Below are 20,000 nucleotides of genomic sequence, written 5' to 3'. Positions count from 1 at the left end.
GTATAACTTGACATGACGCCTGTAAGGCGATATTACAATGTTTGTTCCGACAGCGAAAACGCTGTTAACGGCCATGTACTCATTTTACACCCGAATACGGTGAGAGAATGTGAGTAAAGAGCCTTTTCCAAGGACTCAACTATGTGCCGAACAAGCCTCAAACCCAGGACCTTCCGATATGAAAGCGAGTGTCCTACCACTAGTCCGAATAGCCGTACTTGCTTATATTCCCCTTCCCATTTCCAGTTGACGTTCTCAGCACAGCTGGCCTCCACCAATGCCTACGTCGCTGTTGATGACATTGAAATCTCCAAGGGAGCGTGTGGAGCCACCGAGGGATCATGTGACTTTGAACAAGGCTTATGTACCTGGACCAGCCAGAACCAAATTTGGACAAGAATCGCTGCCTCCAGTTCCCAGGTGGAGCCTCATTCCTCTGATCACACTTTGAGAGTCTATGGCAAAGGTAATGTTATGGAGATGAAAGTGGGTCTTTGGGAATACTCTGAGGGTCTAGGGCAAAGGTAATGTTATGGAGATGAAAGTGGGTCTTTGGGAATACTCTGAGGGTCTAGGGCAAAGGTAATGTTATGGAGATGAAAGTGGGTCTTTGGAAATACTCTGAGGGTCTAGGGCAAAGATAATGTTATGGAGATGAAAGTTGTTCTTCGAGACACTCTAAGAATCTATGGCAAAGGTAATGTTATGGAGATGAAAGTGGTTCTTCGGGAACACTCTGAGAGTCTTTTGCAAAGGTAATGTTATGGAGACAAATGTCGTTATTCAGAGACACTCTTAGAGTATATGGTAAAGGTAATGTTATGGAGATAGAAGTCGTTCTTCAGGGACACTCTGAGAGTCTTTTGCAAAGGTAATGTTATGAGATATAACACGTTATTTATGGATACAAGGACCAAGGGGCCAGAGTTTATAAAAAGGAAATCAAAGACGCCCCTGAGCTCAGTAATTATATAAACTTTTCTGGGTGGCCAGGGAAGCACTTGCTGTGTCTTCCACCCCCTTATATCTGCTTTAACAGCATGCTTTCTGTCTTGGTTTTTCCCTGGCCCTGGCTGTAGTGCTTTGCTGGGAGGGAAACGGTCAAATGCATAGTCATTGATTTGGGAAATGGTTTGTTTGTCCTTGTAAATCATCTCTCTGTTATGCATTATTATAATTGTTATTTTGAATGTAAAATGTAAAATTTGAGTGTATTCCTGTTCGTGGGATCGAGTGCTGATATCTGGGTGATACATTTAGGTGATATCAAACTGTGTATATTGATGGTGTGCTCTTGGAATCTACATTTGTTCTCTATTTGAACCATTTACCCTTTGTCTTAATTTTTTTCCTCAAGTCCTTTTAATTGTACATCTAGAATATTTTCACTATCCAATTTTTTTCCTTTTTCATGATTCTGATGTGACCTAAATGTGTTGCAAGCGCCGTAGACCCTAATAGCACGTCTGGCCAGTAATCAGAAGGTCTGAGGTTTGATCTCCAGTCGAGGTCGACTGATTTTTTTGGGATGGTTTTTTTTCGTGTATTTTTTTCCTGTCCTGCTTTGACTGTCACCTTTCATACACACTTGTCAGATCTTTATCTTACGCCGGTGCCTGCTCCTTAATTTCTTAATTCGATATTATCAAAAATATCGTTTTTCTATATTTCTCCAGGCCATTTTATGCAGCTGAAGGGCCGGCGTGGCGTGGACGAAAGCAAGGCGTATCTATACAGTAACATTATGGACACATTCACCGGAACCAAATGCTTTTCGTTCTGGTATTTCGTCAATCCATCAGACTGTAAGTCTCTGTCTACTTTGTGACTTAAATTGCATAGATTACCAGAAAATAACAAATTGAGCTTTTATGTAGAGCATTATCCACTGTGATGATGATGATGATGATGATGTTGTTACAAGATTGTAATATTACAATGTGTTGATAGAGTAAAAAAAGACTAATTGTTTTATTATTTACACCAAAAAAAATGAATGCAGCGGTATTAAAAATCATATAGGCTGAAAAAGGAATTTGGTCCCAAAACGTTCAATGATTAATATTCTATTCTTTTTTTTAAAAAGACGTTCTATTCAATTTCATAGATCCGTTTTAGCCTGTGGCCTCTGGCAGCTTAGCTTTTATATCGATTGTCATGTTGCAGCGGCGCTGCATTGCGGCTGACGCCTAGGTTATTTCAGTATTTCATTGGAATAGACCCTAGACGCTAGATACAAATTTTGCCTATGAGATGAATAAAGGGAATTTTATTCTATAGAGTCAAGAGCTAAACATACGCCTGATCTTTTATATAGAACAATACCCATTATACGTGCTCAAACGGCTTTTCAAGAAACAACGACAATTAACTTAAATTAATGCGTTACTGAGGCCCTGAAACTGATGCAGTGGAAAACACTGGAGACTAGGCGGAAAGAAAAATGCCTCCAACTGTTGCACAGAACAGTTCATTCCAACAAAAGAGCAGTAACTCTACCAATCTATTTCATAAAACAACACTGTAAATCCTAAAGAAATTATCATAGCAGTAAGTTCACAACCCCAACACACAGAAGCAACAGATATAAAAATAGTTTCTTCCCAAGAACCATCAAGGAATGGAACACTCTCCCACCAGAAATCCTAGATATTACCAACATCAACAAATTTGGTCAACTATTTAACATATATCTTTCAACTCAATAACACAATAATGGAGAAAGTCACCACATAATTGTATAAAATCTGCAGTGATGGGCTATCCGCCTTTTGCAGATAAAGACTTTGAACTCGAACTTGAACGTGAACTTAATGAATTTGACTTACTTTTCTTCTTCCAGCCCAACAATCCAGCCTGCAGGCTTTTGTGACAGACAAAAATTCCAACAACCCACAGCTACTATGGTCCATGCCAAACAACCACACAGATGGCTGGCACTACGCAAGCATCCCTATCCCAACACAGACGTCGAGTTATCGAGTGAGAACGCCTTTTGTTGTTATTTAGTGTGTCGATTTTTTAGAGTTATAGGACCAAGAGATGCAGTCGCTCATCCGCTTGTTCTTTGTAACACGTCTGCCATTCCAAACACTTTTGTTCTTCTAACAGACTGTTATTATTTCTAACACGTGTGTTGTTGTATATAGCACGTGTGTTATTATTTGTAACACGTGTGTTGTTATTTCTAATACGTTTGTTGCTATATCTGACACGTATGTTGTTATATCTAACACGTTTGTTGCTATATCTGACACGTGTGTTGTTATATCTAACACGTGTGTTATCATATCTAACACGTGTGTTGTTATATCTAATACGTGTGTTGTTATATCGAGCATGTGTGCTGTTATATCTAACACGTTTGTTGCTATATCTGACAAGTGTGCTGTTATATCTAACACGTGTGTTGTTATATCTAACACGTGTGTTGTTATATCGAGCATGTGTGCTGTTATATCTAACACATTTGTTGCTATATCTGACAAGTGTGTTGTTATATCTAACACGTGTGTTGTTATATCTAACACGTGTTTTGTTATATCGAGCATGTGTGCTGTTATATCTAACACGTTTGTTGCTATATCTGGCACGTGTGCTGTTATATCTAACACGTGTATTGTTATATCTAACACGTGTGCTTTTATATCTAACACGTGTGTTGTTATATCTAACACAATGTGTTGTTCTGTGTTACAGATAAAGGTCCTTGGATCAACAGGAAACTCCTACAGTGTGACGATCGGACTTGATGACTTTAAGGGGAGGATTTCCTCCAGCCAGAGTTGTCCATGTAAGTGCTGCCATTTTAAAATAGGTCCTTCATTCACCGTCTGATGGACATGGGATGGGACCGTAGCCATCGTTAATTACTTATAGTCTGGGACTAGAACCCTAGCAATCGTTAACTTATAGTCTGACACTAGAGCCCTCTAAGAATTATAGTTTGACGTCATTATTTTAGGTTTTTGTAGCGTCTAGTTGTAATTAGTAGTAGAGCTCAAGGAAACAAGTGATTCCATTGGTTGAACTATTGAATTCAACTCACGATTTTTTACATTATATGGCCAAAGACTTGACTTTTGATGCCATGTTTTTGGTCAGTGTCAGGCGATAGGTTAGCGATGGCTACGATGGGAGTAAAAATCTCAGTTTTTAGATGGTCTAACAATAAGATTCAATAGTCTGATGTCACGTCCGCTCAGCAACCGGCAGCTTGGTTCTCAACAAAGAAAATCTGTACTTTTTATTCTTCATGCTGGCTAGAACTGTTTCACATGTCATGTGATCAGAATGTATAAAAGTCAAAACATGATCAGATTTATAATGTTTTTCTCCTCTGGGTACACTTATATGCTTGTCGGAGAAGTATTTTGATAAGCGCGGTGATGGAGATAATGGCGTCCGCCATTGTTCCGATAGTTTAGAACCAGTTACTATGTTTCATGACGAGGGAAGTGACGTCACGACTGTTGAACCCTAGTGGAAAGAAAAGTCGTGACACCAAACCTCTATTCTTTTGGTTCCTAAATCCTTGGAAGTGTGTATGTAACCAGATCGTTGGAGTTCTAACAATGAATAGGTTATATAAAGGTGACCTAACTATTATAGTATTAGGATGTATAGATAGTCCGAAGATGACGTCACTCAGGTCTTTGTTATTGTTATTTGCCATCCGCGTTTATGAGTAATGCTCACTGAACTGTATTAACCTGACTATAAACGTTCATGGATACACACAGTTTTGTGTGTTGGTCCGTTATACTTCCGGATGTCAATGTTATGAGCTTCTTAGCCAAGCGCATACTATCTATAGGCAGTTATACCATTTGCATTTAGTTAAGTGAATTTACTTGGTCTTATGGTATGACACTCGCTTTCGGATCGGAAGGTCCTGTGTTTGAGCCTCGCTCGGTGCATAGTTGAGTGCTTGGAAAAGGCTCTTTACTCACATTCCCTCACCGTAATCATGTGTAAAATGAGTTTCTCGCCTTTAACGGTATCTCACTGTCAGAAAAAAATGGTATTATCGCCTATAACAGGCGTCATGTCTGGTTCTACATGTAACGTGTTGCTGTTGGTCAGGGTCCCTTTGTAAAGTGCTTTGAGCACGTTTCGTGGATGTTGCGCAATATTAAAGCTCAAGTTTGTTTCTATTTTAGAATGTTAATGAGAGTTATTTCCCCTTTATCTCCACAGTATTACCTCCCGGCTCGGACCAGTCCTCGGCCACGCCCACAATGACAAGCGTCACCCCATCCCCTACTCCATTTGGTAAGTTTACTATCACAGACAAGTAATTAACAAGCAGATTTTTGACCAATCAAAACATGGAATTAGTGACACACCTTCGCACGTGCTCGGACAAGCATAGTTGGTTGTTTATAAACATTAACGTGAATGAAATCGACCTCTCTCTGATCGTTGTTATTGTTTTTATAGATAGTTTGAAGATGACGTCACTCAGGTCTTTGTTATTGTTTTTTGCCATCCGCGTTTATGAGTAATGCTCACTGAACTGTATTAACCTGACTATAAATGTTCATGGATACACACAGTTTTGTGTGTTGGTCCGTTATACTTCCGGATGGCAATGTTATTAGATTCTTAGCCAAGCGCATACTATCTATACCGTCAAATTGGTGATTAGTAATCACACAATTTTTTCCATCCGATTATAAACGTTACAACTCACACATGTGTTGTTTTTATTGATCAAAGCAGTAGAACAGTGGGTATTTTACTTATACACATATCATCGATAGTAAAGCCTGTGTATTTTGCTATGTTTACCAACCACTGCCATTGTATACAATAATATGAGGACTGTCCGAGAGGCGTGGTTATCTAAGTGTCTATTGCATCCAGTATGAGGATATTCTTTCAGTAGCCAACTTACACTTGAACTTGACCTACAAAGGCAAATACAACATTTTGTCACACATAATTTAACATTATTATAATTGTTGTTGTTGTTATTATTATTATTATCATCATCATCATCATCATCATCATCATCATCATCATCATCATCGTCATCACTACCATCATCGTCATCACTAGCATTATCATCATTATTATAATTAGCTATTATTATTCTTTTTATTTTTATCATTTATTTAATTACAACTATTTATTTTAATTGTAAGAACTGCTTACAATTCATGACCAAAGATTCAAAAATTGTTGGGGGTTTTTTTGTGCGTGTATGTGTGTGTATGTGTGTGTGGTGTGTGTGTGTGTGTGTGTGTGTGTGTGTTGGAGTTGTGTTCTGTTTTGTTTTGTTTTGTTTTTGCTGTGGAGATGCACTAAGATCAATGTTTATATTTTTTTAAACATTAACGTATTGTGTAATCAGTATGTATAAAAAAACAGTCTTATAGGGAATGAGATTAGCGAAAGAGTAGCGTCCTTTGATTGAACGTCACCTTACAGAGAGAACATCAACATAGTTTTGCGAATGCTTCTCTCTCGTCCTCGCTTTCGGTGAAGTGTCTCGTGCCGCTTTCACCGGAAGCGAGGACGAAGGACGCATGCGCAAAACCACTAATAACTTTTGACGTCCAATCAAGGGACGCTACTCTTCCGCTAATCTCATTCCTTATATATTTATGACAGTATTTCTTTGCTCTCCACCCACTGTCCCTCCCCTGCAGTCCCCCACTCCAACTACGATTGTGCCTTTGAGAAGGGATTCTGTTCGTGGACGAACCTGAAGAATGACCAGTTTGATTGGAGTCGGGCTCAAGGACCCCAAGGATCGGCAGCCACTGGACCTACCAAGGACCACACCTACCAAAACAGTACGTGGATTGTGGTGTAGTGGTGGTAGTTGTGGTGGTGGTGGTGGTGGTTGTTGTGGTGGTAGTAGTTGTGGTGGTGGTGGTGGTGGTAGTTGTGGTGGTGGTGGTGGTGGTAGTTGTGGTGGTGGTGGTTGTGGTGGTTGTTGTGGTGGTAGTAGTTGTGGTGGTGGTAGCTGTTGTGATGGTAGTAGTTGTGGTAGTAGTAGTAGTAGTAGTAGTAGTAGTAGTAGTAGTAGTAGTAGTAGTAGTAGTAGTAGTAACACAAGTTGGCGTTGGAGATTGTGGTCCTGACCTTGTGTCCTTGAGTAAGGCATTTTTCATATAATGTTTCACTCAACTCAGATGTGAATGCGTAGCCTATTTGTTATAGGTAGTGATGGATATAGTAATAATGTTAGTATATAAAAAGTACAAATAACCGGCGACTGGTACTGTTTGAAATGGAAGTTTGGTTCCATATTGTCTGCTTGGGGGTCAAAATATGATATTGTGCATGTGAAGCGCATTGATCATGGTAAAATTGTAGAAATGAAATATATACGTTTATAAATGTTCATTTTTTATCGTTCATTTGTCTTCATTACTCTTCCCAGGCAACGGCTGGTACGCATTCATCAACTCTGTCTACCAAAGCAACCCAGGTTCCAGCACAAGCAGCGCCGTTCTGATGTCAAGCGCTTTGAAGACGTCAGGCTGTTTCCAAATGTACTACCACATGTACGGACCGCATGTCGGGCGCCTCAACGTCTACTCTCAATTTCAGGTATGACACTCGCTTTCGGATCGGAAGAGGCTCGGCGCATAGTTGAGTCCTTGGAAAAGACTATTTACTCATATTCTCTCATCGTACTCGGGTGTAAAATGAGTACTTGACCGTTTACAGCGTTGTCTCTGTCCGAAAAAAAAAATTGGAATATCGCCTAACAAGCTTCATGTCCTGTTCTACATGTTAAGTGTTGCTGTTGGCCAGAACGACCCATTGTAAAGCGCTTGGGGGACGTTTAGTGGATATTGCTCTATATAAAAGTTCAATTAGACTATTATTATTATTATTATATATTATATTATTATTATTATTATTATTATTATTATTATTATTATCATTATTATTATTATTATTATTAATTATTATTATTATTATTATTATTATTATTATTATTATTATTATTATTATTATTATATTATTATTATTAATTATTATTATTATTATTATTATTATTATTATTATTATATTATTATTATTATTATTATTATTATTATTATTATTATTATTATTATTATTATTATTTATTATTATTATTATTATATATATTATTATTATTATATATTATTTATTATTATTATTATTATTATTATTATTATTATTATTATTATCATATTATATCATTATTATTATTATTATTATTATTATTATTATATTATTATATATTATTATTATTATTATTATTATTATATTATTATTATATTATTATTATTATTATTATTATTATTATTATTATTATTATTATTATTATTATTATTATTATTATTATTATTAATTATTTATTATTATTATTATTATTTATTATTATTATTATTATTATTATTATTATTATTATTATTATTATTATTATTATTATTATTATAATGAATTTAACCTAACAATGTCTATTTTGTCTCCCAATTGCAGCAGAGCAACCGTGAATTGATGGCAACCAAACAGGGCAATTACGGGGACAACTGGAAGATGCTGAGGGTCAACCTTCCCATCACCACGTTGTCCTACAACATCCTGATCGAAGCGGTCCGAGGTCCCAGCTACTTGGGAGACATCGCCATCGATGACATCCGGGTCACGCCTGGACCCGGATGTAGCATGGAAGGTGAAGGACGAGAAGAAAATCGAATTAACTCACTCAATCCTAGAGATTTTTGCTACTTTTCAAAATTGGAAAAATAAATTATTAAAATGAGCATGTGGATAGATAGTTTTATTCGACTACCGTAAACATGTTAAAATGAAAAACATGAGCTTTGATTCTACGCCTATAATTCTTCTCATAAAAACGTAATAAAGAGGCATGAGGTAAAAGTAACCCGGGTAAACTACGGATAAAGTCGTTGTTAGGGTTGAGTGAGTTAATCTTGAGTAAAATAAGACATAGTAGTCCCTCAGAACTGTGGAGTCGGAGTTTATCCCGGTTTCTGTAGCGTGAAACGGAAAATAGCAATTGCTTGCTACCCTTTGAATAGAACGCTGGTCTATCGCAAAGTTACTCTCCACCAGATCTAACAGACCCAGCTACCCAATCACTTCTGGCTCAAACAAAATCTCGACTGCACCCGGGATTTGATCTCGGTCCCTTTGATTGTGAAGCAAGTGCTCTACTAACTGAGCTTTCGAGATCGCCAAAATAAGCCATAAAGTGTCATTTATGTTTTTCACAAAAGATAACAAACTTTTTAAAAATGTGGCCAATTATCATACAGACCAAACACTTCCTGTGTCATTTTGATTTTAATTCATGTTGTCAAATTGGCCGGGTTTTTTTAATTCAACGTTTTTAAGCCAATTTAATTTTCGTATATTTTGAGAGTTTACACTTAGTAAAATCAGAGTCGTGGACTACAACAATAAAGCAGCGTGGCACAGTGGTAAAATCTTGGCTCTCTACCCAAAAGGTACAAGTTTGGTTCCCCACAATGCTTTGTGGCCCTGGCCAAATCACCTGGCCCTAGTCTACAACGCAGCGATGCACTTTGGCCGATTCCTGCGTTATTCCAGTCTCCCTTTAGAATGTAACATAAAGCCATATTTCCCCTTACACATGAATAAAGGGAATTTTATTTAAATAATATTTTCATCATAACTTTTTTAAACAAACATGAAAATAAAAGAAAGAAAGCTATAACTTAATCTGCGTTTTTCTACCCCTCTCCCTAAATAGCAACTCGTAATGATATCAAGTTTACAATTATAATTTGTGACGTGAGATTATCAAACACTAAATTTCACTAAAATTTGATTTTTGAAAAAAAAAGGAAGTATCATTTAAATATTTTTTAAATGTCTTTTACTCAGATATGACGACATCGAAATGGATGGAGGGGTAGAATATAAAAGATTTCTTACACTCTTGGATTTTGGAATTCGAACTTCGTTCCCAACACCCACTCGCAAGCTCGTGCAGCGGTTGGGAACACGTCATGAATTCCAAAAAGCAAGAGTGTAAGAATCGTGTAAAATTGTTTTTTTTTTCTCTTTCTATTTTGTTTACAGCCGGCCCTTCGTGTTCCTTTGACTTTGGCATGTGTGGTTGGAGTCAAGACCTCGTCACGGATAACTTTGATTGGAAATCGGCAAGGACAATAAATGCTGGACCTTCTTCTGACCACACTCTAGAGGCAAAGTCTGGTAAGGAGAGCATCACAGATTGGAAGAATTGTGACCTCATCTCTTAATAGGGTCTTCTTCTTCTTCTTCTTCTTCTTCTTCTTCTTCTTCTTCTTCTTCTTCTTCTTCTTCTTCTTCTTCTTCTTCTTCTTCTTCCTCTTCTTCTTCTTCTTCTTCTTCTTCTTCTTCTTCTTCTTCTTCTCTTCTTCTTCTTCTTCTTCTTCTTCTTCTTCTTCTTCTCTTCTTCTCTTCTCTTCCTTCTTCTTCTTCTTCTTCTTCTTCTTCTTCTTCTTCTTCTTCTTCTTCTTCTTCTTCTTCTTCTTCTCTTCCTCCTCCTCTTCCCCCACCTCCTCCTACTCCCCCTTCTTCTTTGTCCTATTCAGCATCATTTTACTATTCATGTGTGATTGCTTATGATTCCTACAATCTCTTTCAGGAATGTTCTACTATGTAGACGCAGGCTCCCGTCTCCAAGGAGCATTTGCCAATCTGATCAGTCCCCAAATGACTTCCACCAAGAGTCAGTGTTTCCGTTTCTACTTCTCGCTGACCGGCGCTGACTCCGTCTCATTGGTTGTCGGTTACACGACGGACAAGACCAAGGCCGGTAATTTCAACTCCTTGTGGTCAAGGGCAGGTAACCAGTCCATGTCTTGGCTCATGGGAAGAGTGACCGTTCCTTACCCAGGGAGTAAATACTATGTGAGTCACGTGATTTATTTTGGTTTACACACCTGAATTAACCATTAGATTTTTTTGACCAATCAAAACATGAAATTTGTGACACACTTTCAGACGTGTTCGGACATAGTTGGTTATTTATAGACAATAATGTTAATGAAATCGACCTCTCTTTAATCATTGTTATCGTTTTTATACCGCCAAATGGGTGACTAGTTATCATACGATTTCTCAATCATGTTATAAACCGTTAAGTTGTCAGATAATTTTCTGTATTTGTTTTATTGATCAAGTTTTTTGAACAGTGGGTATTTTACTTTACACATACCATCGATAGTAAAATCTGTGTCTTTTGCTGTTTACCAATCATAGCCATTGTTTACAGTAAGACGCCTGTCCGAGAGGCGTGGTTATAGCCCCATCCCCTCCACTCTCTAACGAATACATGGATGATTTCCTCCCAATGTTTTTAGGCGTAAATAAAAACAGACACCTCCCCCCCCCCCCTATTCCCCCCATCTGCCCTCCCCCCTAACCTTCCCCCACCCCTCCACTCTCTAAAGAATGTTTGGATTATTTCCTCCCAATGCATGTAGGTGAACATGAAGACAGACACCCACCCCCCCCCCCTCACACACACACACACACACACACACACACACACACACACACTCAAACACACATCCCCCAGCTCCCTCCCCCTTACTCTCCCTAAAGAATTCATGGATTATTTCCTCCCAATGCATGTAGGTGTACATGAAGGCACATATCTCCCCCCCCCCCATACACACACAAAAACACACAGCCCCAGCCTACCCCCCCCCCACCTTTTGCACTCTCTAACGAATGCCTGGATTATTCCCTCCCATTACATGTAGCTGTACATGAAGGCGACCACAAGTGGATCTATAGGAAGTGTGGCTGTGGATGACGTGTCCTTTACCGATGGCGATTGTCCTTTCTCTGGTAACGATTCTATAATAATGATGATAATGATAATAATCATAATAATAATAATAATAATAATAATAATAATAATAATAATAATAATAATAATAATAATAATAATAATAATAATAATAATAATAATAATAATAGTAATAATAATTATTATTATACAGTCAGGGCCAATATCTGGGATGCTTTGTTAAAGCGTGTTGTATGTGGTAGAAATTTTTTTCTAGAATGTCTCAGCTGGTTAATTGTAATTGACTCCAGTTTATTGTAATTGACTCCAGTTTATTGGAATCGACAACAGTTTATTGGAATTGACTCCAGTTTATTGGAATTAACTCCAGTTTATTGGAATTGACTCCAGTTTATTGGAATTAACTCCAGTTTATTGGAATTGACTCCAGTTATTGTAATTGACTCCAGTTTATTGGAATTGACTCCAGTTTATGGGAATTGACTCCAGTTTATGGAATTGACTCCAGTTTATGGAATTGACTCCAATTATTGGAAGTGACTCCAGTTATTGGAATTGACTCCAGTTATTGGAATTGACTCCAGTTTATTGGAATTGACTCCAGTTTATGGGAATTGACTCCAGTTTATGGAATTGACCCCAGTTTATTGGAATTGATGCCAGTTTATTGGAATTGACAGACTCCAGTTTATTGGAATTGACTCCAGTTTATTGGAATTGACAGACTCCAGTTTATTGGAATTGACTCCAGTTTATTGGAATTGACAGACTCCAGTTTATTGGAATTGACTCCAGTTTATTGGAATTGACAGACTCCAATTTATTGGAATTGACTCCAGTTTATTGGAATTGACAGACTCCAGTTTATTGGAATTGACAGACTCCAGTTTATTGGAATTGACAGACTCCAGTTTATTGGAATTGACAGACTCCAGTTTATTGGAATCGACTCCAGTTTATTGGAATTGACAGACTCCAGTTTATTGGAATTGACTCCAGTTTATTGGAATTGACAGACTCCAGTTTATTGGAATTGACTCCAGCGTATGGAATGATTAGAGCATCAACGCCTTTTAAAAAATAAATTTCAACTAAAGCGACATAAATGAGGAGTGATGTAAATATATCGAGCATTGCAGGACCCCCCCCTCTCCCTCCCACGCATTTCTTCCATTTAAAAAAGATTTTTCTTTTAAACAAACACAAAATAGAAATAATTGAGAACATTTTGTTTTGTTAGATAGATTAATCACCTTTAATCATATATTTTAAAACTCTAGTATAAGTTACCACCCATTTTAGTGAGTTTGAATTATTTGCCACAAATTACATTTGACTTTTTTTTTCTAGACTTTAATTCACATTTTTTGTACAGCCGATAACAACTTTGAGAATGGCCTTGACACCTACACCAATACTCCCAAGGGAGACAACTTTGACTGGATCGTATCCTCGGCCAGAGAACTCAACAGCCAGTTGTCCTTTGCTGATCATACTCGCAGGACCGATTCTGGTGAGTGTGGGGTCACTCATTTTGGTGTTGATGATGATGATGATGATGATGATGATGATGATGATGATGATGATGATGATGATGATGATGATGATGATGATGATGATGATAATGATGATGATGATGATGATAATGATGATGATGATGGTGATGATGATGATGATGATGATGATGATGATGATGATGATGATGATGATGATGATGATGATGATGATGCTGTACTCTTCTACAGCGTACGGTATCTTACATTATCAGGCTCTTGGCTCTTTCACCAGTGCCTTCTCCACAAAGTGTTACTTTGTTGTTGTTTGTTTGTTTTATTTTTTCAGGTCATTACGCTGTAGTATCCGGAGACAGCCAAAAACCAGGAGATAGTGCATATCTCATGACTCCGCTTTTCGACGGCAAGGACACACTCTGCATCTCCTTGTACTTCCGGTTCCAAGGGCAGACAACCAACACCTTGAACGTCCACCTCTACGATTGGTCCAATTTCACGATGACCAACATCGGTACGGTCAGCAGTCCACAGGGGTCCTGGTCAGTTCTCAGATTCCCCATTGCAGCACGGAAAACTTCTTACAAGGTATCTGCCCTAAGGGTTGAAAACAACGTGCACTTATTTGCAGGTCTGATAACCCAATTCCAAATGGGCCTATTTTTGTAATGCAAATCTCAAAGGAAAACATTTTTTTTTTAAATGACGCAAAATATTTTTCATTATAACAATGTTAAACTAGGCCCATTAGTGGGTTCGGATATCAGACCCGCATATATGTATACGTCGGTTGAAAGCAATGTTATTTCTACTTGATTTACATGCTAAAAATTGACTGTATCGTATGAAATACCGTTGTTGAAGCACCGGTCACATAATTTAGCCATTTAGCAACAGGCGTCATGTCCTGTCCTACATGTTAAATGTTGCTGTTGACCAGGGGCCCCTTGTAAAGCGCTTTGAGCACATTTAGTGGATATTGCTCGATATAAAGCTCAATTTTATTTTTTATTTTTATTTTTATTTTTAAAAATGAATTCTTGTCTTTTTCTAGTTGGTGTTTGAAGCAGTACTGGGTCGCCCAGCTAAAGGATTGGTGGCAATTGATGACGTCACTGTCAAACCAAGATTCTGCTATTGTAAGTTTGAAATCTCGTATTGTTATAGCCCCGATTTTATTTATGGGGAAAACCCGATTTATCGATATCATTATAGCCATTAGGTGGGGGGGGGGGGGGGGGAACCCGTTTTATATCGATATCATTATAGTAATATAATTTGGGAAACCCCGATTTATCGATATCATTATAGCGGTAAAGGTATGTCCAGCCCCTTATATTCTTTTTTTTAAAATAAGTAGGTGTTCAAGATATACACAAACAATAATCATGAAAATGATATAGATGATTCGAAGATGACGTCACTCAGGTCTTTGTTATTGTTTTTTGGCATCCGCGTTTATGAGTAATGCTCACTGAACTGTATTAACCCGACTATAAACGTTCATGGATACACACAGTTTTGAGTGTTGGTTCGTTATACTTCGGGATGGCAATGTTATGAGCTTCTTTGCCAAGCGCATACTCTCTATAGGTTTGTTGTGAAAATGGTTAATAGTGAACTCAATACGTTGTCAAGTGCTGAAGTGTCTTCAGCCCTGAACTTTTCGCCTACAGACGAAGGAGAAGAATTTAATTTTTTTAGATTTGTCACCGCACATATCCGATTTTACTTTGTTTTGTTTTTTTAACGATTCTGATGCGTAAAATGCATTCTTGAACACATTGATGGTTCTGGCAGCCATTAAAAAAAACTTCATATTTAACTTTAAAAAATTAAAGTTATGCCTTTTGCGCAACGATATCATAAGATATCGTCGCCTAGGCATTCCACCAAGGAATATAGATAACTCATCAAACAAGATGTCTGATGACAACAGGAATCACCCATTTTGTCCAAGTGAGCAAATTGGGGGTTAATAATCTTGCTCAAGGAAAAAAACGAAAGTGCCCGAAGCGGGGCTCGAACCCGGGTCATCCGGATCACAGTGCAATGCCTTGACCACTCTGCCACTTCGCCCCCCATATTTAACTTTGATTGATTAAAAAGGCCCTCATTCTGTCCAAAACTGTCAAATATAATATATGTGTTCTCTCTGTATCAGGGTACCCTGCTTCTGCTAGACAGGCCAACCCTATCGCTATCACAATGCCTACACCACCTGCCTCTACCACCACTCAAGGTAACATCTCATTGTATTACTTACGTCATCATCGTCATCGTCATCATCATCATCATCATCATCATCATCATCACCAATCATCATCATCATCATCATCATCATCACCAATCATCATCATCATCATCATCATCATCATCATCATCATCATCACCACATATCACATCATCATCATCATCATCATCATCATCATCATCATCATCATCATCATCATTCCATCATCTCCATTTCATTTGCATTTTTTTATATTTATTAAGCCAAGCATTGAGCATTTCTTAGCCATTGTATTGCTATTTCTTAACGTTTAACGTGCTTTACGATGGTCCAAGCCAACACTACATTTACATGTAGGAGGAACATTGACACTTGTAAGCATTATTTTAACAATTTTCATCATGAGATAACTCTTGCACTTGTCTTTTTCTTTTCATCGTCACTTCTTCTCTTCTTCTTCTTCTTCTTCTTCTTCTTCTTTCTTCTTCTTCTTCTTCTTCTTCTTCTTCTTCTTCTTCTTCTTCTTCTTCTTCTTTTTTCTTCTTCTTCTTCTTCTTCTTCTTCTTCTTCTTCTTCTTCTTCTTCTTCTTCTTCTTCTTCTTCTTCTTTTCTTCTTCTTCTTTCTTCTCTTCTTCTTCTTCTTCTTCTTCTTCTTCTTCTTCTTCTTCTTCTTCTTCTTCTTCTTCTTCTTCTTCTTCTTCTTCTTCTTCTCCGTCTTGTGGAAACATCCAATGTTGTCGAGGATCACTCCACAGTTTGTAGGGTTTTACATTGTAAACTTGCTAAAACTCTCCACATAATACTAATTAAAAAAAAAAACAAAAAAAAACTGCTATATGCAAGATACCCATTTTACACCTGAGTAAATTGAGAGAATGTGAGTAGGGAGCCTTTTCCAAAGCCTCAACTTTGTACTGCTCAAAACATGATTCGAACCTGGGACCTACTTGTCACACCACAAGACCACTTAGCACTATCCCCAAAATATACACAATTTTAATTTTGACAACCCATTTCCCCCGACCTTTGACCTTTGACTTTTCCAGTCCCGTCCATCTACGACTGTGACTTTGACCTTGGCACAACCTGCAAGTGGACCAAAGGTCAAGCCTTCAACACATTCGACTGGTCAGTCACTCAGCCCAAGAGTGTGACCTACTCGGCCTACGTGACCAAGAATGACCACACTCAGGGCAATGGTAATGCATTGACCCTATCCTTACCAACTACAAAGCAATAGGATTCAATAGTCTGATGTCACATCGCCTAGCAACGAGAAGCTTGGTTCTAAATAAAGAAAATCGGTACTTTTTATTCTTCATGCTGGCTTGAAGATTTTCACATGCCATGTGATCAGAATGTATAAAAGTCAAAACATGATCAGATTTATAATGTTTTTCTCCTCTGGATACACTTTTATGCTCGTTGGAGAAGTATTTCATTAGGGCGTCCGCCATTGTTCCGATAGTTTTGAGCCAGTTACCAAGTTACTCTGCGTCATTACGGGGGAAGTGACGTCACGACTGTTGAAGTTTATTGTCACAGACGTTACGATTATATGAACATTTTTATTATTAATCAAATTAATTTTGTACCTCACAAAATAAGAAGAAAAAAAATCTTTGTCATATCTATAGATAGTTCGAAGATGACGTCACTCAGGTCTTTGTTATTGTTTTTTGCCATCCGCGTTTATGAGTAATTCTCACTAAACTGTATTAAACCGACTATAAACGTGCATGGATGCACACACTTTTGTGTGTTGGTCCGTTATACTTCCGGATGGCAATGTTATGAGCTTCTTAGCCAAGCGCATACTATCTACACTATAATAACTCTACACTGTTTTGTAAAGCTTGTTTTGCTGAATAAATGATGTTTGGATTTCTAAAAATCAATTTTTGGGAAGGATGTTTCGGACATAATTCTGGATATTGTCGGTAAGGAGAGAGTTGACTAACTGCTCACCTTTTATCAATATATATTGGTCTATTTTAATTCGTGCTTCCTCACAAAGGAGCATACTATTTCCTGCCCATCTATGGTTTTGTTATCATTTTTATCTATTATTAGTATTCTTCTTCTTCTTCTTCTTCTTCTTCTTCTTCTTCTTCTTCTTCTTCTTCTTATTATTATTATTATTATTATTATTATTATTATTATTATTATTATTATTATTATTATTATTATTACTATTATTATTATTACTATTATTATTATTATTATTACTATTATTATTATTATTATTAGTTGTAGTCGTAGTAGTAGTAGTAGTAGTAGTAAGTAGTAGTAGTAGTAGTAGTAGTAGTAGTAGTAGAGAGTAGTAGTAGTAGTAGTAGTAGTAGTAGTAGTAGTATCATTATTATTATTATTATTATTATTATTATTATTATTATTATTATTATTATTATTTATTACTATTAATACTATTATTATTATCATCATCATCATCATCATCATCATCATCACAGGTAATGGATACATGCTTCATCTGAACGCCAACCCTGCCAATCAAAACGGAACCTGCAGCATTTGGTCACCAGTCATGACTGCACCAGGAGCTGGTGTCTGCCTGAGTTTCTGGTACCGGATGTACGGCCCTCACCTGTCCAGCATCTACGTGGTGATCTCGGAGAACAGCAAGTACTACATCCTCTGGACTAGACAAGGAACCCAAGGGGAGGATTGGAGACGAATGCAAGTCACGTACTCCACCCCCAACAAATTCCAGGTAAACCACCAATTTGATCAAACTTTTCAATTAACTCTCTTCTTACCAACCATTTTCAGGATTTTCCCCAAAACGTTAATCCCAACTAACACAATAATGTTCTTTTTTTCTTTTTTTTTTTTTAATTTACTGGGGGGGGGGGGGGTTTTGTTGTTTTTTTTTATGTTTTTAATTTCTGTTGTTTTGTTTGTTCTTTTTGGGTTTTTTGGGTTTTTTTTTTTTTGGGGGGGGGGTCAAAAGTCAATATCCCTATACCTGTTTATTGTCGTATTTAAAAGACGGAGATAAATCTAAACTGACAAAGTGACGACAAACATTGGGTGTCTCCCGTGCCCGAGGTTTAAAAAAAATAAAATAAAAACAAAATAACACAATAATGTATTTTTTATCACGCAAAGACAATAGCGGTAAAGTTCTTGCCATACATAATTTCTTCAGAAAAACCTGCTCTACAACACACTGTTAATTACCTTTAAATTCTATTATGTACAAGAGAAATTTGAATAAGAAAAATGTTGGGTTTATCGTAACAAATATGATGATTTTCCTATTGAATACAACTCACGATTTGTTTTTGTTTTGTTTTTGATGGCCAAATACTTGTCTTTTGACATTGCCATAGATAGTATGCGCTTGGCGTAGAAACTCCCAACATTGCCATCTGGAAGTATAACGGACCAACACACAAAATCATGTGTAACCATGAACGTTAATAGTCTGGTTAATACAGTTTAGTGAGAATTACTCATAAACATGGATGACAAAAAGCCAAAACAAAAACCTGAGTGACGTCAATTTCATACTATCACTGACCGTTGCTATAGATAGTTCGAAGATGACGTCAGTCAGGTCTTTGTTATTGTTTTTTATCATCCACGTTTTTGAGTAATGATCACTGAACTGTATAAACCTGACTATAAAAGTTCATGGATACACACAGTTTTGTGTGTTGGCCCGTTATACTTCCAGATGGCAATGTTATGAGCTTCTTAGCCAACCGCATACTATCTATTGTTAACTTATAGCCTGATACCGTGGCCTTCATAAAGTTATGGCCTGATACTGACCAAAAATGACGTCAAAATACCAGTCTTTGGCCACAAAAGAAAACAAATCGTGAGTTGTATTCAATACATCAACCAATGAAATAACTTGTTTCCATGAGCTCTACTAACTATAACTCACTAGGAGGTGCAAAAACCAAATAATGACGTCAAACTGCCAGTTCTTTTGGATTTCAGCATCAGGCTATAACATAACGATGGTTACAGTGTCAGGCTATAACATAACGATGGCTACAGTGTCAGGCTATAACATAACGATGGCTACAGTGTCAGGCTATAACATAACGATGGCTACAGTGTCAGGCTATAACATAACGATGGCTACAGTGTCAGGCTATAACATAACGATGGCTACAGTGTCAGGCTATAACATAACGATGGCTACAGTGTCAGGCTATAACATAACGATGGCTACAGTGTCAGGCTATAACATAACGATGGCTACAGTGTCAGGCTATAACATAACGATGGCTACGTGTCAGGCTATAACATAACGATGGCTACAGTGTCAGGCTATAACATAACGATGGCTACGTGTCAGGCTATAACATAACGATGGCTACAGTGTCAGGCTATAACATAACGATGGCTACGGTGTCAGGCTATAACATAACGATGGCTACAGTGTCAGGCTATAACATAACGATGGCTACGGTGTCAGGCTATAACATAACGA

General features: G+C 37.4%; 1 protein-coding gene across 1 annotated transcript in view; it reads left to right on the top strand.

Moving 5' to 3' along the window:
• LOC144979059 (MAM and LDL-receptor class A domain-containing protein 2-like) overlaps nt 1-20,000 on the top strand; it is a 269,405-nt gene that overhangs the window by 132,453 nt on the left and 116,952 nt on the right. The window contains 17 exon segments of the mRNA XM_078925674.1: nt 247-466; nt 1,677-1,805; nt 2,843-2,982; nt 3,700-3,793; nt 5,200-5,274; nt 6,657-6,803; nt 7,397-7,566; nt 8,473-8,665; nt 10,063-10,197; nt 10,613-10,878; nt 11,736-11,823; nt 13,161-13,298; nt 13,628-13,884; nt 14,351-14,435; nt 15,461-15,538; nt 16,576-16,728; nt 18,001-18,260. Of these exon segments, the coding sequence (XP_078781800.1) occupies nt 247-466; nt 1,677-1,805; nt 2,843-2,982; nt 3,700-3,793; nt 5,200-5,274; nt 6,657-6,803; nt 7,397-7,566; nt 8,473-8,665; nt 10,063-10,197; nt 10,613-10,878; nt 11,736-11,823; nt 13,161-13,298; nt 13,628-13,884; nt 14,351-14,435; nt 15,461-15,538; nt 16,576-16,728; nt 18,001-18,260 (2,628 nt within the window).

The sequence above is a fragment of the Berghia stephanieae genome, chromosome 8, assembly GCF_034508935.2.
Source record: "Berghia stephanieae isolate SIO BIC M18660-M18661 chromosome 8, UCSD_Bste_1.3, whole genome shotgun sequence".
NCBI classification, from domain to species: domain Eukaryota; kingdom Metazoa; phylum Mollusca; class Gastropoda; order Nudibranchia; family Aeolidiidae; genus Berghia; species Berghia stephanieae.
This window is presented reverse-complemented; position numbering and strand designations above follow the sequence as displayed.